Source organism: Protopterus annectens, chromosome 6.part0 (assembly GCF_019279795.1).
Source record: "Protopterus annectens isolate FY-2018-M chromosome 6.part0, PAN1.0, whole genome shotgun sequence".
NCBI lineage: Eukaryota > Metazoa > Chordata > Ceratodontiformes > Protopteridae > Protopterus > Protopterus annectens.
In genome coordinates, this window is record NC_056737.1 from 1,824,947,433 (window position 1) to 1,824,974,081 (window position 26,649).

The window sequence follows — 26,649 nt, forward strand, 5'->3', positions numbered from 1 at the left end:
ATGGAAATGACAAAACTCTCGCCTAAAAGAAGATAATTTCACAGCTGCTTGCAATAAGAAGTGGAAGGAAAGAAGAAAAAGGGAAACACATGCAGCAAGTTTTTAGATAAAATTTGAACAAATTTCTTCATAGTTTGAAAAGGCAACTTGAGCCCATTTCTTCAGTTTGGAAGTTTAAGTAGAAAAAAGAACAATAGAAAAGGCTACATAATGCACGACAAGAAAGGGGATTATGTGTAGCAGATTGTGGAGGACTTGCATCAGTCCAAACTGTTTCTGGAAATGAGCTTCAGAAGCAGCCAGTGCTGTACAAAAATGAGATCTAAGAAGCCTCTAAAGTGTTTTGTTACACTTATAACAAACGTCAATACAATGGACCAGATACTTTGCAAAGATTTATTGGTAACAGGAAGGCCTCCTCTTCCTTTCCTGAAGGATACCAAAAGTTAGCGTCTTCCTGAAAGAATGACTTATTTTAGGATGATACCACGACTATCTGTGAACATACAAAATATGAAAGCTGTGCTGGCAGTGTAAACAAATAAAACCCTGACTACAGCCCAGTCAAATTACGTTTGATTAATGATTCTGGCACTTGAGAGCAGAGCTGGGAGGATAAGCGTGCCCATCATGGGGGATGAGTCACACACATCATAACTAACCAGTTTCACAGCATAATCGACATGCTTCTTGCATTACATAATTTTATTACAAATACTAAATTATACTGTCAGCACTGTAATGAATTTCTATTAATAAATGTTTACCAATAATTGCAAAGTTATGGCAATCTCACAGATAAAACCAAGCTCAAGAACTTACCTCAGATATGGCACAGATGGAGGCCAAAGCCTCACCACGAAATCCATAAGTAGCTAAACTTTCTAAATCATCATGGCTACTGATTTTGGAAGTGTAATGTTTCAATGCCATGAATGATGTATCAGCTGATTTAATTCCATCACCATTATCTCGTACCTCAATTCTGTCCAAGCCATAATTATCCTGAAAAAGACATGCATTACTACTTTTAACTACATATTTAACATTCATTTTTTTTTTTGCTTAAATACCATTTTCTGTATCACTAGTATAGGATAATCCACTTGACATACTACACCTCCAAGTGTTTTACATCATTTTAATAATTCTTTTGTTTTATGACTTGAACTACAACATACCAAAGTTTCCAACAACATACAAAGCAAATAATAACAAATGCACATCTTTACAACACCTGTAAGCGGTCTGTCAGTAAGCCCTCTATGTACTGAAAATGATTGCATTGTTTTTTCCAAAATATATTTTGGTGATATTAGTAATCACCAAAGTGATTCAGTTGAGGAAATCTATCAAAATCTACTGACAAACTTTCTTATAAAGGAATACAACAAATGCCTGAAACAACTATAAACAACAAAGCTAAAAAACAAAACAAACATTTAAAAGGTGTGTACTACATGTACATATGTGAGAGTGTGTGTATGCTGTACAAATATATGTGCATATGTATATATATATATATATATATAAAAAACATATATATATATATATATATATATACATATACACACACACACACACACACACACACACACACACACACACACACACACACACACACACACACACACCTGTCTCTGTTTCTATTTACACACACACACATACACATATGTGTGTGGGTGTATATATATATATATATATATATATATATATATATATATATATACATACATACATACATACATAGGTTCATAGGTAGGTACTAGGCTATCAGCTCAAGGGCCTAACTAAGCCTAGTCAACAACGTCCCCTGGCTTACGCCACCCAAGAAAGTTAATTTCCTATGCCCCTGTCGAGCAGAGCCACAGAAGTGATCCCCAGGATGTATTTCCGATTTCCTATCCACTCATCAAGATTTTTCTTGAAGAGTGCTAATGAGGAACTTTGCTTGACATAGATGGGTAGCTTGTTCCAGAGTATAGGAAGTCTCAGGGACAGGAATCAATCCCTCCAGCATGTCCTGTTTATTGTGGTGACAAGGTTTAGGTCCCTAGAGCGTGGTAGCTCAGGGGATTAGGATTTCTTTAGGTGTAGCATGTCCAACAGCTCTTGGTTTAACATAGCTTTATATGTTAGGCAGAGATCTCCTCAGAGCAGGCGATATGCTGCAGAGTAAAGCTGGAGTTTTTTGAGATGGTCAGTGTAGGGCATCTGTCTGAGGCCATATTTATATATATATATATATATATATATATATATATATATATATATATATATATACATACATATATACATACATATATACATACACACACATACAGGAGAAAACCTTCAATTAGTTGAATATTACGAATATCAAATGTGTGTAAGACTAGCAGAAGTGAATGAACAGTCATGTTGTTGTCTTTCGGATTTTCCCAGTTAGGGGTCGCCACAGCGGAACTCCGGTCCGCTAATGATTGGCAGTAGATTTTAATGAACGCCAAGGTGCCAGCTCGACGTTCAACCTTCAACGAAGGCACGCCCATTTACGCATGTCTTTCGAATGCCCACCCAACTGCAGGGAGGACATGCAGACTCCACACAGAAGGCCCTCCCCACCACTCCAGCCGAGAATCAAACGGAAGTGAATGAATAGTCATATGATTGCAAAATGCCAGCATTATTCTATGGGAGGTTACAGTACAGCATGGTATGGAAATTTGCAACCCCTCTAATGATGTGAAATCTCAAAGTTGGCATATATATATATATATATATATATATATATATATATATAAAGTGACAACAGTGCTTCCCCACAGGGGGGATGCATGGAGGCCCGGCTTCTCCCATTAGGGATTGCCACAGGGGATCACCAGTCCACAGATTGATTGGCAGTGGAGTTTTTATGGTGTCGAGCTGCCAGCCCTGCGCCCAACCTTCACAGAAGGCACGCTTGCATGCATACACACACACACACACACACACACACACACACACACACACTCACCTAGTGCATGTCTTTCAAACTCATTCGACAGCAGGGAGGACATGCATACTCTGCACAAAAGGCACCCCGGCCAAGAATCAAACAAGAAAATCTCTAGCTGTGAGGAGACAATGCTAATAAATTAAAAAAAAATGTTTTTCAGGTTCAACTCCCCCCACCTCCATATGGGAGTGCTTCTTCCCCTTACTTAAACAAGCTAACTACATAGTCACTCAACAGTGCAGAAAAGAGAAGAAAAAAAAACATGCACAATGAATCATTGCTGGCACACAAACAAAAAATGCATCAGCAGTGATTGTCTACAGAATGCTATATTTTCAGTGAATAATGATTTCAGTCAAATGAATTTTCAGTCAGTTTTTGTTGGTCACTTGTAATTTACTGAAATGAGATTCAGTCAAATTAACTGTTACCATATACAGAATGAATTTAAGAAAACAACTTACACATGCCTAGGCCAATGACAAAGAATAAACTCAGTTTGTTATAAATTTGTGTATGTTTACGTAGCAGTTAAAAGACTTCCAGAGAGTAAAACAAAGCATTTAAAGTGAATCATGTCAGTGAAATTAAAGAGAAAGAATTAAGTTATTGCTCCAATAATCAAACATTCCAATCACAAAAACAATTTAATGTGCCATATTTCCTCATAACAGTGTTTTCCTTCAAATAAAGTACAGTTTTGTACCTACCATAAATGTAGATGTTCGAAGATCCACATTGCTGCAGTCATAACTTATGGGTAGTCCGCTGTCCTCGGTCGGCCCGAATACCAAAGTATTAGGCTGACGTCGGTCATGGGCGCTCAGATCTGACATCAGAGCGTCAGGGTATTAAAGCGCATGACCAACGTCATTTCCTCAGTCTTTTCTTGCCCCAGATGTCAGAAGGCTCTAAAAATAAATGCCACAGCCAAAAATAGAATAACTCCCTAAAATCACGTACAAAAAACAGCTACAACCCAAATCATACCACCATTCCAAACTACAGAGGGGAAGGAGGGAGGGTAAATTGGACTGCAGCAATGTGGATCTTCGAACATCTACAATTATGGTAGGTACAAAACTGTACTATGTTCTTCATCTCACATTGCTGCAGTCATAACTTATGGGTAGAATCCCAAAGCAGAGGTAAAGGGAGGCTGGCAAAATCATAAAGCATTGGGGGCTGCCAAAATGCCCTGTAAGATTGCAGTGGCAAATCCAGCCCTAGATTTGGAATAAAGCGGAAGATGGTAATGTTTAGAAAAAGTGTGCACTGAACTCCAAGTAGCTGCTTCCAAAATATCTTTAGTAGCTACCCCCCTTAAAAAAGCAGTAGAAGTGGCAGTAGCCCTAGTGGAGTGAAGCCTGATTCCAGCTGGAATCTCCTTACCATGATGAGAATAACAAAAAGCAATACAAAGGCCAATCCACTTAGAAATAGTTTGTTTTGAAACAGGTTTCCCCTGAGAACCCAAAGCAAAAGAAACAAACAACTGCTGAGACTGTCTGAACCCTTTAGTCTTGCTCAAGTAATAACGCAACTGCCTGTGAATATCCAAAGTGTGCAAGATTTTCTCCCCTTTATTTTGGGGATCCGCATAAAAAGAAGGCAAATGAATAGATTGGTTCAATGCCACATTTGAAACCACTTTAGGCATAAAAGTAGGGTTAGTTCGCAGAGATACCCTGTCCTTATGAAAAATTAGGAAGGGTTCAACTGCCATCAGAGCCTGTAATTCAGAAACCCTTCTAGCAGACGTAATGGCCAACAAAAAAGCAGTCTTCCAAGATAAAAACTTTAGCTCAGCTGAAGCTGCAGGTTCAAAAGGAGGTAAAGTAAGTTTTTCCAACACAAAATTGAGATCCCAAGCAGGAGTAGGAGCTCTACGCGGGGGTCTTATGTTCTTTGCCCCTCTAAGGAATTGCTTAAACAAAGGATGAGAGAATAATGGTGGGTCACAGTCATAGTGAGCAGAAATGGCTGCAGCATGAACTTTTATAGAGGAGAAAGACAAACCCTTGTCCAATAATTCTGTAAGATATTGAAGAGAAACACTCAAATCAGGCCTGGAAACATCAAAGCTCTTTGCTTTGCTCCAAATAAAAAATCTCCTCCATTTATCAGCATAAACTTTCCTTGTACTAGGCCTCCTAGCCTCCAAAATAACATTCAAAACTTGTTGAGGAAGCTGCGACCCGCCAGGGTCTAGAACAGAATATGCCAGGCTGTTAGATGCAGGGACTGAATCCTGACATTAAAGAAATGATTGCCCTCCTGAGTCAAAAGGTGCGGAATCAAAGGCAAAGGGTAAGGAGGATCCCGTACTAAACTCCTTAGCAGAGGGTACCAGTGCTGTCAAGGCCAATCTGGAGCTATTAGAATCATGGAGGGCTTGTCCTGTCTGACCTTCAAGAGAACCTTTGGAAGAAGAGGCAGAGGCGGAAAGGCATAGACGTGAAGATTGCTCCAACTGAATGATAGAGCATCCACTTTCCAAGCTATGGGATGAAACATCTTTGTGCAAAACTTTAGCACCTGGAAATTTAGTGGAGAAGCGAACAGATCTATGTCTGGAGTCCCCCATATCATTGTCAGCTGTTGAAATACATGAGGATCTAATTTCCACTCGTGGGGATCCACCATTCGTCTGCTCAAAACATCTGCTAAGGAGTTCTGTGCTCCTGGCAGAAACCTTGCTTGAAGAGTGAGTTGCAAACTGAGAGCAGTCTCCCACAAAATCATAGCTTGCCTGCAAAGAGGGTACGAATGGGTTCCCCCTTGCTTGCTGATGTACCACATGACAGTTGTGTTGTCTGTTTGAATCAACACCTGCCCTGGGAGAAGTAAATCCTTGAAAGCCATCAATGCAAACTGGACTGCTAACATTTCCTTCAAGTTTATATGTAAATGTTGAAGTCTGACAGGCCACGTGTCTTGAACCCATTTTCCATTGAGGTGTGCTCCCCAGGCCTTGTCTGAGGCATCCGTCGTTAAAATCTGACTTGCCTCTGGTCGGGTCACAGAGAGTCCCTTGTTTAGGTGACATTCCTGAGCCCACCACAAAAATTCCTTTTGAATGCAAGGTATTATCTGAATGACAGTGTCCAAATCTTGGCAGTGCTGTGTCCATACATTTTTGAGATACCATTGTAGCTTCCTCATATGCAGTTTGGCATTGGGAAGCACCAGAATACAAGATGCCATGAACCCCAAGGCTTGAAGGACTGTCCTTGCAGTCAGCCTGGACAGTAGAGACAATTGATGGAAGTAACTGAGGCAAGAAAAAACAAAAATATTCCCCAACGGGGTACTTAGCCCAACTTGGTATCGGTCTGAAACTCAGAATACGAAAATTTCAGAGCGACGGCACTTGCAAACGCTGCTTCTGCTTCGGACCATGCGGCAAAAAAGACTGAGGAAATTACGTCGGTCATGCGCTTTAATACCCTGACGCTCTGATGTCAGATCTGAGCGCCCATGACCGACGTCAGCCTAATACTTTGGTATTCGGGCCGACCGAGGACAGCGGACTACCCATAAGTTATGACTGCAGCAATGTGAGATGAAGAACATCAGCATTCTTTAAAGGAAAAGTTACTCTCTTTGAAATCAAAACTTTGTTCTAAAATAGTAGCCTGTATGTTATCTATTTTACCACTATGTACATATGCAAAACGTAACACCACACTGTTCTCAAGTCACCCATCCTTTACATGTCTGGCGTGCTCTAGTATTCTACCTTTAAATTTCCTTGTTGTTTCATCAGTATAAATACAAACTGACAAGCATGTTTGAACATGTACAGGTTGTACTACACTTAAAAAACCTCTTTACTTGAAATCCAACAACATTAATTTTATATAACATTTTTACTGCCTTGCTGCATATTTTACAAAAAACACATGGGAAAGTACTCCATATGAATGCAATTCATATCTTACGGTAACACCAGCCCACCTGAAATTGCTTTGCATTTAAGTTTACTTAAACAACAGTATTACGTTCAACAATGAGATCAGTGATGCTGTAGCCTAAGCTAACTGGGAAGATTACCATAGCTTAGAAAATAAGAAAGTAGGCTGCCAGTAAATTAAGACTCCAAGAAACCCTTGAGATTGGTCATAGCAAATGTCGTTCTGAACCTGGGAAAGGAAGCCAGGTTGTAATGCTTTGTAAAGGATATGTACCAAGGCTCAAATTCCTGACTCTGGAATACTTTAGAGTCCAAACCTTTCCAGAAAGCCATTGAAGACGCCAAAGCCTTAATGGCATGGGACCTAACCATGCCTAGAAATTGATTAATATGGTGAGTATAACAAAAAGCAATAGCATGAGACAACCATCTGCAAACAGTCTGACATTGGTTGTCCTTTCCTCTTACCTTTGTAGGAGACAAACAGCTGATCAGTTTTTGAGTTTTGTCTAGGTAGTACTGGAGTGCACTGTGGACATCTACTGTGTAAAGAATCATTTCTCCCTTGTTCTTGGGTTCAGACAAAGGGTAGGGAGATTAGAGATGCCCAGAGATCACTTTAAACATAAATGGAGGATTAGTTCTCAAAGAAGTTCTGCCCTTGTGAAAAAAATAGGTAGAGCCGACTCATAATAAGTGCCTATAACTAAGATACTCTTCCTAGCAATAGGGAGAAACAGTTTTCCATGTTAACCTCAATTAAGCAGGATTAGCAGGTTAAAATGAGGAAAGATTAAGCTTTTCAAGCACAAAGTTAAGATCCCAAGAAGGAGCCACATATCTTCTGGGTGGATACATATTCAACACCTCTTTCAAAAACATTTAACTTGAAATGGTTAGAACTGAGGAAATCCAAAGGCAGACAAAGCAAAAGTGGCCAACAACTAAACGTAGACAGAGGAATTAGGAAGGCCACAAGACAGAAAATCACCCAAATAATCAAGAACCAGTGGTAGCTGTGCTTGAAGAAGGTCCTGGTCCTTGGACACCCAACCAACAAGAAAATATTTTCTATTTGCAAAGCTATGATTTTCTAGTATCATTTTTTTCCACTTCTTTTAGTACCTGCTACACATCATCAGGAAAAAAAGATACCTAAAGGGAATCAGAATTCTATTATCTGAGCAGTGAGATGAAGAGTTTTCAGGCTGGGGTGTATCAAACAATTTCAGTCTTATGGAAATAAATTCAGTCTGTGGGGAAGGAAGTAATAACTGCTCTGGGCTAAAGGAAAAGAAGAAGAACCACTGTTTCTGGGCCAAATGGGAGTCACCACCAACATTTCTGGAAAGTCTTTCTGGATCTTTAGAAAAACACTACATATCAATAGAAAGGGTGAAAAAGCATAGAGGAACATTCCCATATATGGCAATAATAAAAAGTCTGCTTTCCAGGTATGCTTGCAAGGAGACCTTGGGCAGAATTTCTTCAGTTGTCCATTCTGAGATGAGGCAAACAGATCTACTTTTGGTGTTTCCCACAAATGAATGAAATCTTGGAAGATCCCACCCTAGTTGGTTCCTGTGTTCCTCCATTTTCTTGTGTGGCCAGAGGTAGTTTCTTTACTCACCAGTGGGAGTGGGGAGTACTGAGCTGCTTGTTTGTCCTCAGAGGAGTGGTTAGAGACATCAACTAGTAATTCGTTGGTCATTTCCTGTTTTTTCCAGCCCCCTGCTATAAAGCACGCGTTAGCGCGGAGTTGCCACTGTTGCACACAAGAGCAGCGGCGGTTTAACAAGGTTAAACTATTCGGGCTACCTAAATTCCACTCTTCAATTTTTCCCTTAAAACTACCTTCCTCGAACTGCACTGCTGATCTAACCAGCGTATCCTATAACTAAAAAAATCATCTCTACTTGATTCCCAAGTAGACTATTCTCTATCTGTAAAGCCTAGCACTTGCTCCTACAGTACTTTCACCCTGATAAAGCACTCCTATTATAGATAGTACTCCACCAGCTTAGAACCCACATCCCCCGGAGTCTTTTGTAAGTTTTTTTATCTATTCCTTCTAGCATGTCGAGGGATCAGTTGCTAGTGTCCTCTCCTGCTCAGCTGGTGAACCTGGGAATATTGAGGCAATGTTACAATTGCCTCATGTACACAGACAACCCTCTCCTTCTCCCACAAAACACAAATACATGCGAGAGATGCAACTATACGGCCAAACATAGGACTGGCAAGACCAGACAGGAGGAGAAGGTAACCACACACACTACATACCCAGTCACACATAGTACCATCACAACTTCAAATCATACACATAATCACACAAAGACATACTAGGAGGCTCTGATCCAAAATCTACCAAAACAGCAGAGGCCACCAAAGCAGACACCCAAACAACTACCACCTCAGGACCCAACACATGCAACACATAGACCACACAGTCAGAGTGTCAAACAGTCACAGCCCTTAAGGCCAAACACAATGCCAGACACACTCGTCATTGGTGACTCCATAGTCAGACACACTGATGTCCCACTCACCAGACTGAGTAAGGAGAAGGTCACAGTAAGCTGCCTGTCGGGCGCTAGAATCCGCCACATAACGCAAGCACTCAGGTCTCTCAACAGCAGGTACAAGTACGACTCAGTCATTGTCCACGCTGGTGTCAACGACCTGAGACGTACCTCCTTGGACTACATGAAAATAGACATTGAGGAGCTCTCTGATTATGTAGCCCAGGCAGGTATGACCCTGACCTTGAGCAGTATCCTACCTTCACCTAGAATGATGCCACAATACAGTGATAAGATGATCAGCTTTAATAATTGGCTTAAATTCTGGTGTCATTCAAAGGGGATCCAATGTCTGTCTGCCTGGGATGACATGCTGGACAAGCCATGCTGCTTCGCAAGGGACGGCTTGCACCTGTCACCCCTGGGCTTCCGGATATTGGCAAAGGCTCTTGCCACCCCCATAGTGCCTTTTTAGGCAAGGCTCAAATTCTAAACCTACCACCCTAGAACACAAAAAGGAAAAAACTAAGGGTAATGCTGCTCAATGCCAGAAGTCTCAATCTCAAGATGCACGCACTCGAGGCCCTTCTCAGTATGGAGAACATCGATGTCTGTGCTGTGACAGAACCCTGGTTCAAGGCTCCTGAGAGCACCCCAGCACTATCAGGTTTTACCTCATATCATGCGTTCCGGCCCCAAAATCCGGACAACACCAAGAAAGGAGGGGGGTGTCCATATTCATAAAGGACACCCACACCTCAAGGTTGGTGGCAACGCACGATGCATCGGAGACCGTCCAGGTGCAACTAACCATAGGCAAAACTGCTCTGCAATTTGTAGCATGTTACAGGCCACCCTCTCAAACTCAGGAACCTCACATGGCCTTCCTGAAAACACTAGAGGGGATAAATGTATCTCCAAACACCATCATACTAGGTGACTTCAACTACCCTAATACAGACTGGGAACACTACTCAAGCCCAAACACTCTAGCCCAAAGGTTCCTGGAGTTCATAAACTCAAATGCCATGGAACAACTAGTCACCATCCCCACAAGACGTGAAAACATACTTGATCTCATCATCACGAATATGGGACCACGATGTTCAACACCGGAAGTATACCCCTCACTGGTGAAATCAGATCATAAACTAATCTCGCTGGAGGTCCTCATCCCGCCCCCACCTGAAATAAAAAAGACCACAGTGAAAAACTTCTCAAAAGCAGACTTCACACTTCTAAGAACTAGTGTGGTCTCCTTTAAGGTCCCTGAGCCAGTGGTAAACATTACTCAAACCACTGAATCACTTACAAATGCCTTCTACCAGCACCTACAGGACTGCATGGATCAGGCAATCCCAAACAAAACTAAGATTCTTTGTACCAAAGGCAAGCGTCCAGTCTGGTGGACCCCAGCCATAAACAAGCTCTACAACAAAAGGAGGAAGCTACTACAAGATAGAGCAAAATCCTTGAAAGGTAAGAAACCCTTGATCATTATAAGTAAAAAACTAAGAGCTCTCATAAAATCATCCAAGGCAAATTTGAGAGAAAAATTGCCAAGGACTCAAAAGACAATCATAAGGCCTTCTTTATCTATGTTAGAAACCTAGGAGGAAACTCCTAGATATGCTCAGAATTAGTTCAAAATGATGTGAAGATTACTGAACCTACACACATTGCCAACATACTGGCTGACAGGTTCAGTGCTAACTTCCCTCCCCAAAAGGAGAGATATCTATACCAGAGGATTGTAGCCCCCCAAACATCTCTAACGCCCAGGTGAGAACTGCTCTCTCCAAGGCAAAAAACACAGCATCCATGGGACCGGATGGTGTCCCCGGCTGTGTACTCCACGAACTCAATAAGGAATTAAACCCGCAGTTAGGACAGCTGTTTAATCTTAGCCTCACCTCAGGATACGTACCCAAGGAGTGGCGCACGACGACTGTGGTCCCACTTCACAAGGGCGGTGCCTCCACCGACCCTGGAAATTACCGTCCCATTAGCTTGACAAGCCTTATCTGCAAAGCCATGGAGAGGATCATAATGGAACTCATAAATAAAGACATAGGGAACTTGCAGACTTTGGATCCAACCCAGTTTGGCTTTGTCAAAGGCAGATCATGCCTTTTAAACTTGGTTGACTTTTTCGAAACAGTCACCAAGGCCATTGATGAGGTTAAGGCAGTCCATACAGCCTGCCTCGACCTGGCAAAGGCCTTCGACACAATACCCCACTCAGGTATCATCGAAAAACTCATCAGCTTGAATGTAAACCCATACATCACAAGATGGGTTGCAAACTGGCTAAGTGACAGAACCCACAGGGTCAGAGTTGCTGGCGCCATGTCAGACTCAAAGCCGGTCACAAGTGGTGTCCCACAGGGCTCAGTCCTGGGTCCACTCTTGTTCGGCATCTACTTCTCTGAAGTACAAGCAAACACAGGAGGGTTATGGCTGACAAAGTTTGCAGATGACTGCAAACTGGGCGCCATAGTCGAAAACACATCTGACACAGATATCCTTCAGAAGGGCCTCACAGAAACGGATAACTGGTGCCAGAGCCATGGCCTAAAGTTAAACGCCAAGAAATGCATAGTCATACCCTTCGGGAAAAACAAGGTTACCCCTAGCTACCATATAGGTGGCAATCCACTGAGCACAGAAGAAGTCATCAGGGATCTGGGGACCCAGGTTGACAGTAACCTCTCGTTTGACACTCACGTTGCTAAAGTAGTTAGGAAGACCTTCTACATTGCCCACCTGATCATGAAGGGATTCACATCTAGATCAAGGGAGGTCATCGTCCCCCTGTACTCATCACTCATTAGACCTATGATTGAGTACAATGCCCCATTCGGAATGTATCTGACCCGACACCTGCAGCAGCTGGAAAGGCCCCAAAAGTTCCTCACCAAAAGGATAAAGGGTCTCAAAAATATGTCTTATGCTGCCCGACTGAAAGAACTCCAGCTCTATTCAGTCGCATACCGCTTGCTCAGAGGTGACCTGTGCCTGACATACAAGGCCATGTCAAACCCAGATTTGATGAATATGCTTCACCTCAAAAAATCTAGATCCCTCAGAACCACTAGGGCGGGAGACTTAAACCTTGACACGGTTATTAATAGAACGTGCTGGAGGGACAGATTCATCACCCAGAGACTCCCTATGCTGTGGAACAAAATCCCGGTACATGTGAGGCAGAGCACCTCGCTGGCCTTGTTCAAGAGGAATCTTGACCAATGGATGGGAGATCGCAGATATACCCCAAGAATTACTTCAGTGTCACTGCTTGACAGAGGCACAGCAAAATAATAGGTATAGTTTTCTTCAAACTAAAGGGGTGGCGAAAGCCACATAACTATGGGCTAGGCTTATAAATGCCCTTGGGCAGATAGCCTAGTATGAACCTATTAACCTATTAAGTTTACATTCATGGTTTTGCTCAGCTTGTCTGCAATCAAGTTTTGCTTTCACAGAACGTATGAAGCCTAAAGATTCAAAATGAGCTATACTGATACTTCCCAGGCTAACACAGCAAGTCTGCAAAAAGGGTACAATCTGGTACCCCCTTGTTTATGTGCCACGTCACTGTGGTACTGTTTGCAGAGATCCTGGGGATGACTTAGGGCTTTCAAACTGTTGATCACTGTTAACATCCATCTGACATTTATGTGATTCTGCTGGTCATAAGAGTTCCACAGGATCTAGCATGATCACCTCTTGGAAACTCCACCCCACACAGGGTTCAAAGTATCTGTGATGACAGACTGGGGAGGGGTCAGAAAAAAAAGAATGGGAGACCTGGATTTCAACAGATCTAGTTTACCCACAACTGTATTTCTCTTTTTACAAATCTCAAAACATGGATCTGAAATGATAAAGGGTAAAGATACCGGGTCTAGACTAATGCGGTACTACTGGATCTTTGCCATGTGGATTCTAGTCAAGGGAAGCATGAGAATCACTGATGCCATGTACACCAATAATTCCGAGAAATTCCCTTGCAAGAACACAGCTTTGAGAGGAGAAACTCAGGAAGGACTGTTTTATTTTATCTGTCTTATTTATTTATCTATTCTTTGTTGATCAGGTTGGTCCCACTAGGCCAGTGGCCTCTTTTCAGTGCAGACCTGAAGTGGAATTTATACTACTGCAGGAAATTTGGCCAGGACACTGGGGGAGCTTCCCCTACTCTTTTCGATAGGTGCCATGACATCCACCAGAGCCTACCACCAACTCAAGAAGATAGGGCTTCAGTTTAATGCATCATCAAAAGTACAGCAGATTGAGGACTGCCGCCTCCAGGATCCTTCCTTCTTTGATACCAGAAAATCCTTAAATAAAAATCTTTGCCAGTCTGACAGAAAAAGAAGTTATGTCTTACCATAATGTTCCATCTGTGTTGTTGATCTTCTTCCATTCATCACTGATGGGTTTGGTTCCGAGCCCTCGGAACCGAGTCGGCCTAATACCAAGCTTGTGTACACCAAAAACTCTCGAGCTAAGCTGCTACCCACAATGCCCTTCTCCCAGTTACCTCAGATCGAGTTTGTATGCAACATATATAAGAAAAGCAGAGGCCATTTCTGCGCAGAAAACCTGAAACACCACAAGGATCCAAAAGATCCACCAGGAGCCTTTAGTGGGGGACGAAGGGAGAGTGTGATGAATGGAAAAAGATCAACAACACAGATGGAACATTATGGAAAGACATAACTTCTTTATCTGATGTTGTTAATCTTCTTCCCATTCATCAATGATGGGACAGAATCCCAAGCTACTTGAAAACCTGGGTGGCCATTATGGAAGAACATTCCTGAGAACCATTGAGCCAAAGGCTGCTTTTCCCCTGGAGACCAAATCCAATTTGTAATGTTTGATGAAAGTATGGTGTTTAGCTCAAATGGAAATGTCTGCTGCGCAAATGTCATCCATAGAACCCCTGGAGTGAAAAGCAACAGAAGTTGCAATGTCTCTCATTGAATGAGCTTTAATATAAACAGGTTTAGATTCATTTGTCAGTGAGTATGAAAAGGTAATACATTCTCTGAGCCATTTTGATAAAGTGACTTTTGATATGGCACATCCCATTTTTGGACCAGAAAAAGAGATGAAAAGTTGAACCGACTTGCAGAAAGATTTAGTCCTGTCCAATGAGAAACGTAATTGTCTATGTACGTCCAATGAATGTAGACAGTATTCTTCTTTATTGGAATCATTTGGAAAAAACACAGGGAGCTCAATGGACTGGTTAACAGAGAAGTCAGGCACCGCTTTGGGAAGAAAAGATGGATTAGTACAAAGAGATACTGTGCCTTTATGTAAGATTAGATGCGTAAGGCTTGTAATTCCGATATCCATCTAGCTGATGTGACTGCTACCAAAAACAGAGATTTCCATGATAGGAATTTAAAGTCACATGTTGCAGCAAGCTTGAAAGGAGGTAGAAAGGCGGACTGTAATGCCAGAGAGAGATTCCATGTCTCTACAAGCCATCTGATTGGGAGTCTGCTATGGAAAACTCCTTTGTTAAAGGTCTTGCAAAGGCAGGTGGAGATAAGAGGAACGCCATCTAAACAGTTATGAAAACTGGAAATAGCTGCCAAGTGGACTCGAATAGTAGAAGCTGATGCCCCATTGTCAAACACCTCAGAAAGGTATTGAAGTATAACAGCTGCAGGAGTTGAAAAGAGGTCTAGCATCTGATTATTAGACCAGATAGCGAACCTTTTCCACTTATCTCTGTAGAGTTTCCTGGTGGATGGTTTATGGGAGGCCAACATAACATCGCGAAAGGGAGAGAAGAGGGTTTCCTACCTGACGACTAACGGAAGTGGAGAAACCAAGCTGTCAGCCTGAGAGTGGACAGATTTGGAGGAGTCAACCCTTGGTGGTAAAAGAGTAGATCCTGATGAGTGCCCAGGATCCATGGAGGTTGTAATAGGTGAGGCCGAAGGAAGGGGAACCATACTTGCAGAGGCCAAAATGGGGCATTGAGGATCACTTTGTATCTCAACCGAATTGCTTTCTTTAAAAATAGGGATATCAAAGGAATTGGAAAATAAGCATAGAGGAGACATGCGGGCCAATCGTGAGTCAAAGTGTCTCTCGGTGACTTCCCATCTGCGGGAAAGAGGGCAAAAAAGTTGCTGCATTTGTTGTTTGAAGGGGAAACAAAAAGATCACAGCAAGGCTGGCCCCAATGGCTGAAAATTTCTGCCGTCACATTTGGATTGAGAGACCACTCGTGTGGAAGGAGGATGCATCTGCTCAGCCTGTCCACAATCACGTTGGAGTTCCCTGGGATATGCATGCTATAAGAAAGTGGTTGGAAGCTATCACCCAATGCCAAATTCTCATGACCTCTCAACACAGGGGGAAGGATTTGGTCCCTCTTTGTTTGTTTATGTACCAGACTACTGACATATTGTCTGACTGGACTGCAATTGTTCCCGATGGAAGGAGTGGATGAAGTGCCTGCAACACCAACAGCATCGCTCTCAATTCCAGAACATTGATATGCAAGTTGGCCTCGAAGCTGGACCACGTGCCTTGGACTGTCTTTCCCTGAAAATGGCCCCCCCACCCTATCAGGGAAGCATCCATGGTCACCATGGCATTGGGTTGAGGAATCTGGAAGAGCCGACACCAAAGAATTTCATCTGCCCTCATTCACCAAAGAAGATCTTGCTTGCAGGAATTGGTGATGAGGATCTGTGAGTTTAGCGGATGAAGATTTGACACCCTCTGGGAGAAAAGGAGCCACTGTAACAGTTTCATATGCAATCTTGTCAGAGGAACAATCGGGATGGCTGCTGCCATAGACCCCGGAGCCTCTAGAACTTCCCTTGATGACACCTTTCTTTGACAAAGTATCACTTGCACTTGTAATCTTAACCTCTGAAGCCTGTGAAGTGGGAGAGAGACCTGGCTTGTTTGAGTATTGAATACTGCTCCTATAAATTCCAACTGTTGGGTAGGATGAAGACTGGATTTTTCCCAATGGACTGTGATGCCTAGAAACTCCGCCAGTGCGAGTGTGTAGTGGAGGGCCATGATCAGTAGGCACTTGGTGGGGGCGGAGAGGAGCCAATCGTCTAAATATGGAAACACCTGGAATCCCTGAAGTCTCAGATGAGCTGTTAACACTGCTAGGCATTTCATGAACACTCTGGGGGCCGTTGAGAGACCGAATGGCAGGGCTCTGAATTGGTAATGATTGGCTCCTAGTCGAAAGCGAAGGAGACTCCTGGAGCGCTTGTCCATTTTGATTTGGTAATACACATCCCGGAGGTCTATCAAGCACATCCAAACACCCTCCCGAAGGAAGAAGAGAATGGATTGTAGCCTCTGGAAATTATTCTCTGCACCCCCGATCATTTGTAATAGAGTGCCAGGCAGTTTGGTGCAGAGAAAACGAGCCCCGACTGCTTCCAGAGGAAAGCAATCTGGAGCGCTGATAAGGTCGTTCGGAGAAAGAATCCCTAGAGTCTTGATTTTGGGGACCCCCTCTGCCCCTAAAGGGACATCTTCCACCATTGGAACCCCCTCTGCCTCTGGGGGAATCCTCACCACGTGCACTGCTGTAAGGGCCTTGAGATTTTTTATGCCATTCTCTTTCCACCACTCTGGTGAAAGAGCACTGACGTTTGGAAAAACTTAGGCCAAAGGCAGACAAGGTCTTTCCGTCTTGTTCGCACCTGGACAGTGTGTCCTTCACTTTAGAACCAAACAAAGCGGATGATTCGATAGGGGCATTCAAAAAGGAAGACTTGAAGGAGTCCATGAGGTCACAAATGCACATCCAGGCATGGCATCCTCATAACTACGCCTGCACATGCAGCTCTAGCCGCCTCTTCGGTTGGGTGGGACAGCAACCTCATGGCCTAGTTGGAGATAGACTCTAGGGTTGCAAGCTGAGAAGCAACTTTGCCATGTGCCCAGTCAGAAACTTGACCTGCAAGGGCTCCAGAAATTTCCAAGATGAGATCCCTTTGGAGTCTCGTAAAATGTGCCAAGTAATTCAGAGACCTGACTGCAAAGGTTGTTGAAGCAAAAACTCGCTTCCCTAATCTGTCCACCGCCCTGAACTCTCTGTTGGGTGGGTGGACAGTAAGACTTTCCTCTGCAAGGTCCTTTTTTGTGGCTACCCCCACCACCATAGCGTCTACTGGCAAGCCTCTAGACCAGTGGGGCTGTTCCTCTGGTGAGGAAGCAATCTTGTCCGATCTCCAGGGAATTACCTCAATAGAATCAGGATTCTTCCATGCACTCTACACGATGAGCTGGACTAACTCATCAGCAGGTGGGGTCACCCAACAAGTAGAAAGCAGAGAGCAGAAAGCCTGCAGTAAGACGGACTCCTCTAAGGAAGGACTGGAGGGCTTCCAGTCACCCCTCTGCTTCCATATTTCCAGGATGTCTCCAAAGGAGACGTCATAAAGGGGTGACCGTGGGGACCCTTTCCCATCACCGTAATCCATATCCTCAGTGAGGGACTCCTCCGGTGAGTCAAGGGTTTCCTTTTACACGCCTTCTTCAGAGGAAGTTCTTCAATGGGAGCGTCTGAAGAAGACTCAGAAGGGAAATTACCCTGGACAGGGGTTTCCTGATGCTTGTGCTCTTGGTGTCCTGGGGAGGTGGCCCATGGTAGCTGTAGCTCAAAGGGAAGATCCGATGGAGGAGCGCTTCCAGAGGCAAGCACCCTCTCCATCACTGGGAAAGCTGGTCCGCCTGAAGAGGAATGGGAGCCTTGAACTGGAGTCACGGCCCGCTCCCGGGGACAGAGCCTCAAGCAAGATTGGGGTGGGTGCCACCCCCGGATCAGAGGATAGAACCAATAAAAAAAACTTGGAACCGTACTGGGAACCAAGGGTTCCACCCCCCAACCATGAGACTAAGGAAGGGACAGCTCCATAGGAACCGAAACCCAAAGGGTGGGGCATGAAGCTTCAGAGAGAGTCACTGTCAGAGCCAAGGAAAAGGTTCCAACCAAGGACGTTGGAAATATGGGCCTCGGAACCGAAGGATCTGAGGGAGGAGAATAAGTGGGAGTCATGGGGGCAATAGACCCAAAACCCAAAATGGGATGTTTTTTTAGAAAATTTGTAATCCCACTGGCTGTCAACAGCTGATTCAACAAGTGCACCACATCCAATTCAGATAGACTCCTGGTGGACCTTGCAGACACTCCGGAAGGGGAGTCAGGTTGGCCCAAAAAAGGGCTATAAGCCTGGCCTAAAAATGGGTCCAGTGATGAGGAGTACTGGGTCTGTGGTGTTTGAAAAGTCGGCACCGAAGACTCCAACTTGGAGACAGGTAGTAGGGAAACTAACAGTGCTGAGAAAGGACTCGGCGCAGTAGAAATGCTTGAAGTAGAAGTCATCATCGGCTCTTAGGGGATAGTTGGAACTGACTTTAGTGCGGTGGAGTTGGGAGGTCAGTGCTGAGGCTACCGAAGACAATAATGTTGTTGCCGTTGTTACTATAGTTGAGATTGGTACTGTAGATGTCGATGCGAAGGTGGTGCCAATGGAGAAATCATGGTAATGTTCACAGAGACCACTGGAGCTGAACTTGGAACCGGAATAGTCGGAGCCGACAGAGCAATTTTATTCTCCGTAGAAGACATGTGGGACTTACCCTTATTACCAGCCGGTGAAGAGGGATCGGAATGTGGACGTTTCTTATCCTTTAATTGAGGGGTTGAGACCTCTGACATAGAAAGGGCCTCTGAGAAAGGTGAAGATAGTAGACCTTTCAAGATAAGCTTGCTTTTCCTTTCATTCAGCATCTGCTGACAAAAGCTTAGACAAATCTGGCAAGGAGGTTTCACAGACAACTGGGAAACCCCCACACAACAGACACAATCATCATGTAAGTCACTGTTGGGGAGTTTGCCATTGCAGGAAGTGCAATGTTTGAACCCCGAAGTCCCTTTTTTATCAGACATATCCAATACAAAACCAAACAAATCCTAAAAAAAAAAGATACAGAAGAGAAAGAGAGAAATAGAGAAATACCAACGATGGTATCAAAGATACCACAAGGGTAGGAGAGGGCGTATACCAATGATGGTATGAGAGATACCCGAGGGTAGAGCTAGATACAGGAATAAGGTAGAAAAAGACTTGTATCAGAAGAAATTTCAAAATACAGTAAATTTTATAAAAGATATGACAGCTGGAGGAGCTTGGTGAAATGCTGCTATATGGCTGCGCGGCAAACGAGATCGGCTGTAACTGGGAGAAGGGCGTTGTGGTTAGCAGCTTAGCTCGAGAGTTTTTGGTGTACAAGAGCTTGGTATCAGGCCGACTCAGTTCCAGAGGGCTCAGAACCGAACCCATCAGTGATGAATGGGAAGAAGATTAACAACATCAGATCACTGGTTCTATTATCACTTGAACAAGTATCTGATGCAGGATGGAAATAAACAAGGAGACTTGGCTCGCAAGCAAAGAGGAATACCCTGAAACAGGGGGAAGATTTCCACTGCCAAGTGTACTTTGCTGAATTATATTTAAAACCCATTTGCCTATCACAATGTGATACCATGGAAGAGATGACATGTCAACAATATGGAGAGGTTACCAGGGTGGAAGGGGGAGCCTGAGCAGTTATAGCATGGGGAAAGTGCCCAAAAGCTTGGAAACCTCAAGGGGTAGGACCCAATTAGCTTAGGTAACTGCAACAGTGATCTCTATGTTGAACATCAAGAAGGATGCTCATTGATATTTATTTTAAGACACTTAAGTACTTTCAACCTGCAACAGTATGTTTTTGGGAAAAAGGTCTAATCACATTTTGACTCTCCATCTTTTTCCCCTCAAGTAAGAGTCTTTCACAATGACAAGAGAGTTTATGACAGCCCACAGAAAGTAACTGAAGTTACAGGAATGATGATCATTTCTTGTAGATTACTACATTCCCCAAGAGTTGTGAATGGGCTACCAGTAGAGTAGTCATTAACATAAGGAAAGATGGTTATGTGATATTTCTTTAGATGAGCAAACATTCAAGGTAAACACTTAGTACATATGCCGTGAGTTGTGAAAATCCTACATGGCTAACTGGAAAGCTGAAATTGATGATGAGCTGTACAAAATCAGAGGAATTCTCCTCTGTGAATGCCTTTAGTGGGATGACTTTGGGCAAGACAGGTTTTCAATGCTAAAATCCTGACTTTATTTGTCAAACCTAAACACACTTGTACATATAATGTCTAGAACTGCCTTGAATGTTTTTCTTTTCAGGGGGACTACAAACGGTGTGAGATAAAAAAACCTTTTCCAGATTCAGTATACAACCCTTATGCTGCCTTCTTCATCAGAAGCCAACCATCAGTAGCACAGCATGTGTTTCCTAAGGTGATGAGCTATGTGAGACAGAATGAGGCTGTGTTTTCTGAAAAAAAATTCTATTGTATAATCTTTAGTGGATTTTGCATACCCATTTGTCTGTGGAAATTTCCTACCAAGATGATGTATGGAACTGGAAAACAACACAAAAGAGTACTGGAAAATGGCAAGGGAATGAACAGCATGTCATCATTTGCAAGACTTCATCGTGACTGCTTTTCCTCTGTGTTGTGCAGGATCCAAGAAGCCATTGGAAGTAGGCCATACATAAACCTCACAAACTTCCACCTCTAAAATATTAGCCCATTTGGCTTTGCAATCACAAAATAAAAAAAAAGTACATTCATAACAGTTGTGATGATAGGAGTTACTACCGGCACAGCTAGCTGGAATTTTGTAAATAATTACATGTCATTTGTGAATATCAACCTGATAGATAAAATATGCTTGTGTTACAAATGTATTAGAACTATATGTCATGTGTATATCAAACTGATTTGTACAGATGTTTGTGCAGAAAAGGTATTTGTAAAGTGCTTATGTCTGAAATGTATCCACAGTGTTCCTTACTGGAGAGAGAACAGAAATGTACATGCACTATTGTAACTGTATAGGCTTTAACAGAGGAAAACTGGAAGGTTAACCTCAATCCAGAAAACTTTAATATATATCTGAAATTGAATCACTTTACGGGCTAGGCCATTAAGATGCTATCTCAAAAGTTTTAATGCAGCCAGGGACACAAAGTCTGTACCAGGAAGCTTTCTGTATCATCTTTGGGGTGAACTAATTACTACTCTGGAAGTGTGGAGGTACGAAATTGTTTTATGACTTCCAGCACCTGCCACAGATCTCAGCAAAAGCCCTAGTGTGTGTATTTTTGCAAGTAGGTAATAAAACCTGCCAGCTTCCAACAATGGGGGTTTGCATGGAAACTAGAAGTCAGATGTTGTCACTCTGCAAGCTATTGCAGAAGTTATATTTTAGATATTATTTTGAGAAATCTCTTACTGAGACAAAGCATTCTACATTCTGTCTTGAGCCTGTCAACAAGAAGGACCATTCAACATATCATCTGCCTTGCCCTATTACGTAAGTAGGGAATAGTACAATTCTCTTAAATTCAGTCAGGAATATAGTGAAGCTTAGTTTAGATATTGTTTTTTCTTTATTTGACTGAGCTATTATTTTAAATATTTCCTGTGTTTTCAATTCTGATGTCACTGTGAATTTATACATAGTATTTTCTTGTTCTTTTATTATTTATTATTAAATATATTCAAACATTTCATTATGGCTGATCTTTGTAGATATATTTAAGTAAGTTTAGAGAGTATTTGCATATTTATTTGGGTACACTGTTTGGGCCACTCCTAAAAGCCTTGCTCTTGGTCAAACTACCATTTGTTTTAATATTAATTTCAATCAGTGTATCGGGTACCCTTGTAAGGGCATTAAGGTAACTGACAGAAGTGTCTGGTGGTGGTGGTAACTACCTTACAGTCTGGGCAGAAGGGGGCATAACTAGTAAACTTGTGCCAGCCTTTCCAAGGTGTGTGTGTGTGTGTGTGTGTGTGTGTGTGTGTGTGTGTGTGTGTGTGTGTGTGTGTGTGTGTGTGTGTGTGTGTGTGTGTGTAAATCAAATCTCCAAGAATGTGTGTGTCAGCTATTTGGGCAGGGACACGAAGCACTGGTTGAACAGAGACGGTGCTAGAGGTCTTGGCTTGGACACTCAGCTGAGATCTCAACTCTATAGCTTTACCAGTAGGTAGTCTTATTGGGGATCGGGAGAAACCAGCCCCAGACCGACTGTGTTCCCTGTGTGCCCTTAAGGGAAATTTTGCTTGATGCAGAGAGCTGCACCTAGAAATACTGTGTGTGCGCCTGTTATTTTCCCAGTGAACGTCCCCCAGTGGTGCCAGTGGTGAGGATTGAAGCTCCTTGATTACTGGCCTGAGGTGGAGGATCGTCACATACTGGTTGGCAGTGGTGGAATCACCACATCACATACTGGTGAACAGTAGGGTGGATATTGAACTTCTGTAGCCTGTAAGCAGCTGTCATTAAAGAAGTTGTTTGTACTCTCAAGCAGCCACACCATGATCATTCAGAGTTTCATACCACAATAGTTTTATTTATTTACTTTTATTAGCTTAGTTAGTCAGGGAAAGCATGCAAGGATGTCAGCAAAAGATTATGGCAAACTGACAAGGAACCAGTTGGACAAGATATGCCAAGCCAGAGGACTAGTGCACACCAACCTGACTAAAGGGAAAATGACTGCAGCCTTAATCACAGATGCATCACAGATCAGCATTCAGGAAGACAACCAGACTGGCACTGGGGATGTCAACTTTTCCTCAGAGGACTTAAAAATCCATCTGTAGTTAAAGAGACTTGAATTGGAGGTCAAATGTTTGGAATCAGAATCGGCAGAGAGTCAACGGCAAAAGAAACAACTGAAATTAGAATCAGCACAGAGACTGCGGTGTTTGGAGGCTGAAGAAAATGAGAGGCAGAGGCAATATGAAAAAGAGATGCTGACTCTTTGCCAAGGTCATGGGAGTAATGGGGAAGGAAACAACTGAACCCCAGAAGCAATAAAAGTCAGCAAATGTCTTCTACAATTTAGAGAGGGTGATAATGTTGCTAATTTTATTCATATGTTTGATAGGGTATGTAAACAGTATAATGCTGACCAAGGGCTCTGGATACAGTTTCCGACCCACTTACTCTGTGGTAAAGCTGTAACTGCTGTTTCTAAATTTCTGATATTGATTGTTTAGACTATAACAAAGTAAAGAAATGTTTATTAGTGTTTTAAGTTAACAACTGAAGCTTATAGAAAAAAGTTTTGTGAGCACAGATGCAAGGCAGATGATAGTGAGTGTGATTATATTGCTGAGTTAAGCACTTATTTTCAAAAGTGGGTGAGTGGGTGTCAGGTCATCACTTTTGAAGGGCAGGCAGACCTTTTGGTGAGGGAACAAGCCCTTAGCACTTTGCCTGAGGACATGAGAATCTGGTTGGCAGATAGAGAATTCAACACCGCAGATGAGCTGGGGAAAAAAGGGAATCTCTACTTAGCAAGTAGGGCATTACTGCACAGGAAAAGGATGCCCACTGCTGCACATGGATATAAGGGAAACCATGGTGGGCAGCATAAGCCACCCCAATAGAGTCCACTAGTAACAGGGGAAGTCACTAGTTCAGGTACAAGGCCAGGAACAGGAGTTAAATATTTTAAATGTAACCAGTGGGGCCACATATCATATAGATGTCCACGGAAGCAAGGTGGGTAACACAAGGTAGGGGAACCAGCAAGTGAGAATAACAGAATGCCAGTGGCATGCTGTCTGGAGACAACAAGGGTATGAAACTACCACAAGAAGTTATATCCTATCTTAGCAGATGGGAACCAGGCCAATACTAACAGACACACAACCTCTGACCTAACCACTGTGAAGCCTGCAATGGTTAAAGAGGAGTACTACTTGCTTGGGCAGTCTACTCTAGTCAGAGCTTTAGGCGGGACCGCATTCCAAATACCTTTGGCTAGGGTTCAACGTGACTGGGATGAAGCAAAGGAACCAAGCAAGTAGGTGTACTTGAGGATATCCCTGTAGATGTCTTGACAGGGAATTATTTTGATAATGTAGTACCTTGTGTGCATGCAGTGACACGCAGTCAGGCTTGGAGACAGGCATGTGGGTCTGGTAGCTTGGGGGAATCAGACAGGCCGCACACTTTAAGCCAGGATGGTAAAGTGGCTACTTCAGTAAGGGAGCTAACTTGCAGCAGTGGGCCTTGAAGGTGGGCCACAGTTGCTGGTGGGTACTGATGTTCTCTTGGACAGAGTGACTGCAAGAGCAGAGGTGAGAAGTAGTACCCAGGCTGACAATAAGGCACTGCTGTCACAGGATACCAGACTTCCTCTAGAGGGGGGAGGTGAGAAAGGTTGCCAAGAGAGTTGAGAGAGGCACAGCTCTCAGACCCTACATTACAAGGCTTGAGGGAGGTAGTTAGGGAGGTGCCCGATTTTCAAGGAAAAGGGGATTCCGTATACTGGAACAAAAGTTTACTGTATAGAAAATGAGCCTCTGAGGGAGGGCTAGAAAGTGAGAGAATACAGCAGCTGGTAGTGCCCATAGCCTATCGTCTGGCACTTCTAGCCATAGCCCGTGACATTCCCTCTGCAGGTCATACGGGCATAAAACATAGCAAGAGACGTATTCTGCAGAACGTTTACTGGCCCAGAATTGCAAGGGATGTAACAGGGTACTGCAGGACCTGTGAGCAGTGCCAAAAGTAAGCAAGGCAGGAGACAAGGTAGAGCTCCTTTGGTGCCTTTGCCTGTGATTCAGGTGCCATTTGAGAGTAGCTATGGATATTGTGGGGCTTCTGAGTAACCCAAGTTCCACAGGGAAGATGTCTATCCTGGTGGTAGTAGATTATGCTACTACATACCCTGAGGCAGTGGCTCTGTCCTCCACTAAGGCAGAAAAGGTGGCAAATGTTTTGTTAGAGATTTTCATCAGGGTAGATTTCGCAAGAAAAATACTGACTGACAGAGGTGCCAATTTCATGTTAGACCTGCTGGCTTGTCTGTGGAGGCACTATGGGTTGAAGAACCTAAAGATCACCTCCTACCATCCCCAGACTAATGGTCTTGTGGAGAGGTTAACCTCCACACTAAAGACCATGCTACAGGCATTTGCATACCAGTTTAAGAGAAAGAATGGGACAAATATTTGACCCATCTGCTGTTAGCATACAGAGACGTACCCCAAAAATACATGGCTTTTCACCCTTTGAGTTTCTGTATGGGCACAGGGAGAGGGAGCCTTTAGATTTGATTCGTGATGAGTGGGAGGATAAGTGTAAATCGCACAAGGAGTCTGTTGTGGCATATGTCCTAAACCTCAGGACAAGGTTCAGGGAACTCATGGGCTTGGCCCAGGAAAACCCGGCAGAAGTCCAACAGCAGAAAAAGGTCTGGTATCACAGGAATGCTTGAGCCAGAAAGTATGCTGTGGGGCAGCAGGTTAAGGTTCTCATTCCTGTCAGACACAATAAGCTGCAGGCAGTTTGGGCGGGACCCTTCAAGGTGGTAAGGAAGGTCAGCGATGTTAACTACATGGTAGAACCGCTAGGCAGGAGGCACGGCCACAGACTGTAGCATGTTAACACCATGAAACCTTACCATGACAGGGAGGATCTTGTGCTAAGTATATGCAGTACAAATTAGGAGGAGTTTGAGGGGGATCCATGTCTACAGCCAGCCAGCCAAAAAAATACCAAGTTACTATGGTGGAGCCTAGGGTTGCAGGCATATGACATGACAGTGCAGCACTGTAATGGGGTCAGCAGTACCAAAGCAGCTGGGAACTCAAGAAAGGGTATGGGGTAATGTATTACCAGGTACGCTTATTCCTCTCAAACAACGTTTCTCAAAGGGCACTTTAAAAACTAGCTTGAGTTTTCGAAGGGGTGGTGTGACGACAGGAGGTACTGCCAGCAAAGCTAGCTGGAATTTTGTAAATAATGATATGTCATTTGTGATTTATACAAGATGCTTGTGTTACAAATGTATTAGAACTGTATGTCATGTATAGCAAACTGATTTGTACAGATGTTTGTGTTGAAAAGGTATCTGTAAAGTGTTTGTGTTTGAAATGTATCCACAGTGTGTCCTACTGGAGAGAACAGAAATGTACATGCGCTATTGTAATTGTTTAAATATATATGTTTTAACAGAGGACAGTCCATGCGGAGGTGCTCAACAAAAGAATATCCAAATAAAAAGGCCTCCGAGGCACAAACGCACGCAAACTCCACTACCCACCACACATACTCCACACACCTGTG

At 43.3% G+C, this 26,649-nt stretch overlaps 1 protein-coding gene across 1 annotated transcript in view; it reads right to left on the minus strand.

The window, feature by feature from the left end:
- PMS1 (PMS1 homolog 1, mismatch repair system component) overlaps positions 1-26,649 on the minus strand; it is a 2,357,833-nt gene that overhangs the window by 2,123,317 nt on the left and 207,867 nt on the right. Inside the window, exon 3 of the mRNA XM_044075169.1 lies at positions 823-1,005. Within this exon, the coding sequence (XP_043931104.1) occupies positions 823-1,005 (183 nt within the window). The remainder of the gene's footprint in view (positions 1-822; positions 1,006-26,649) is intronic.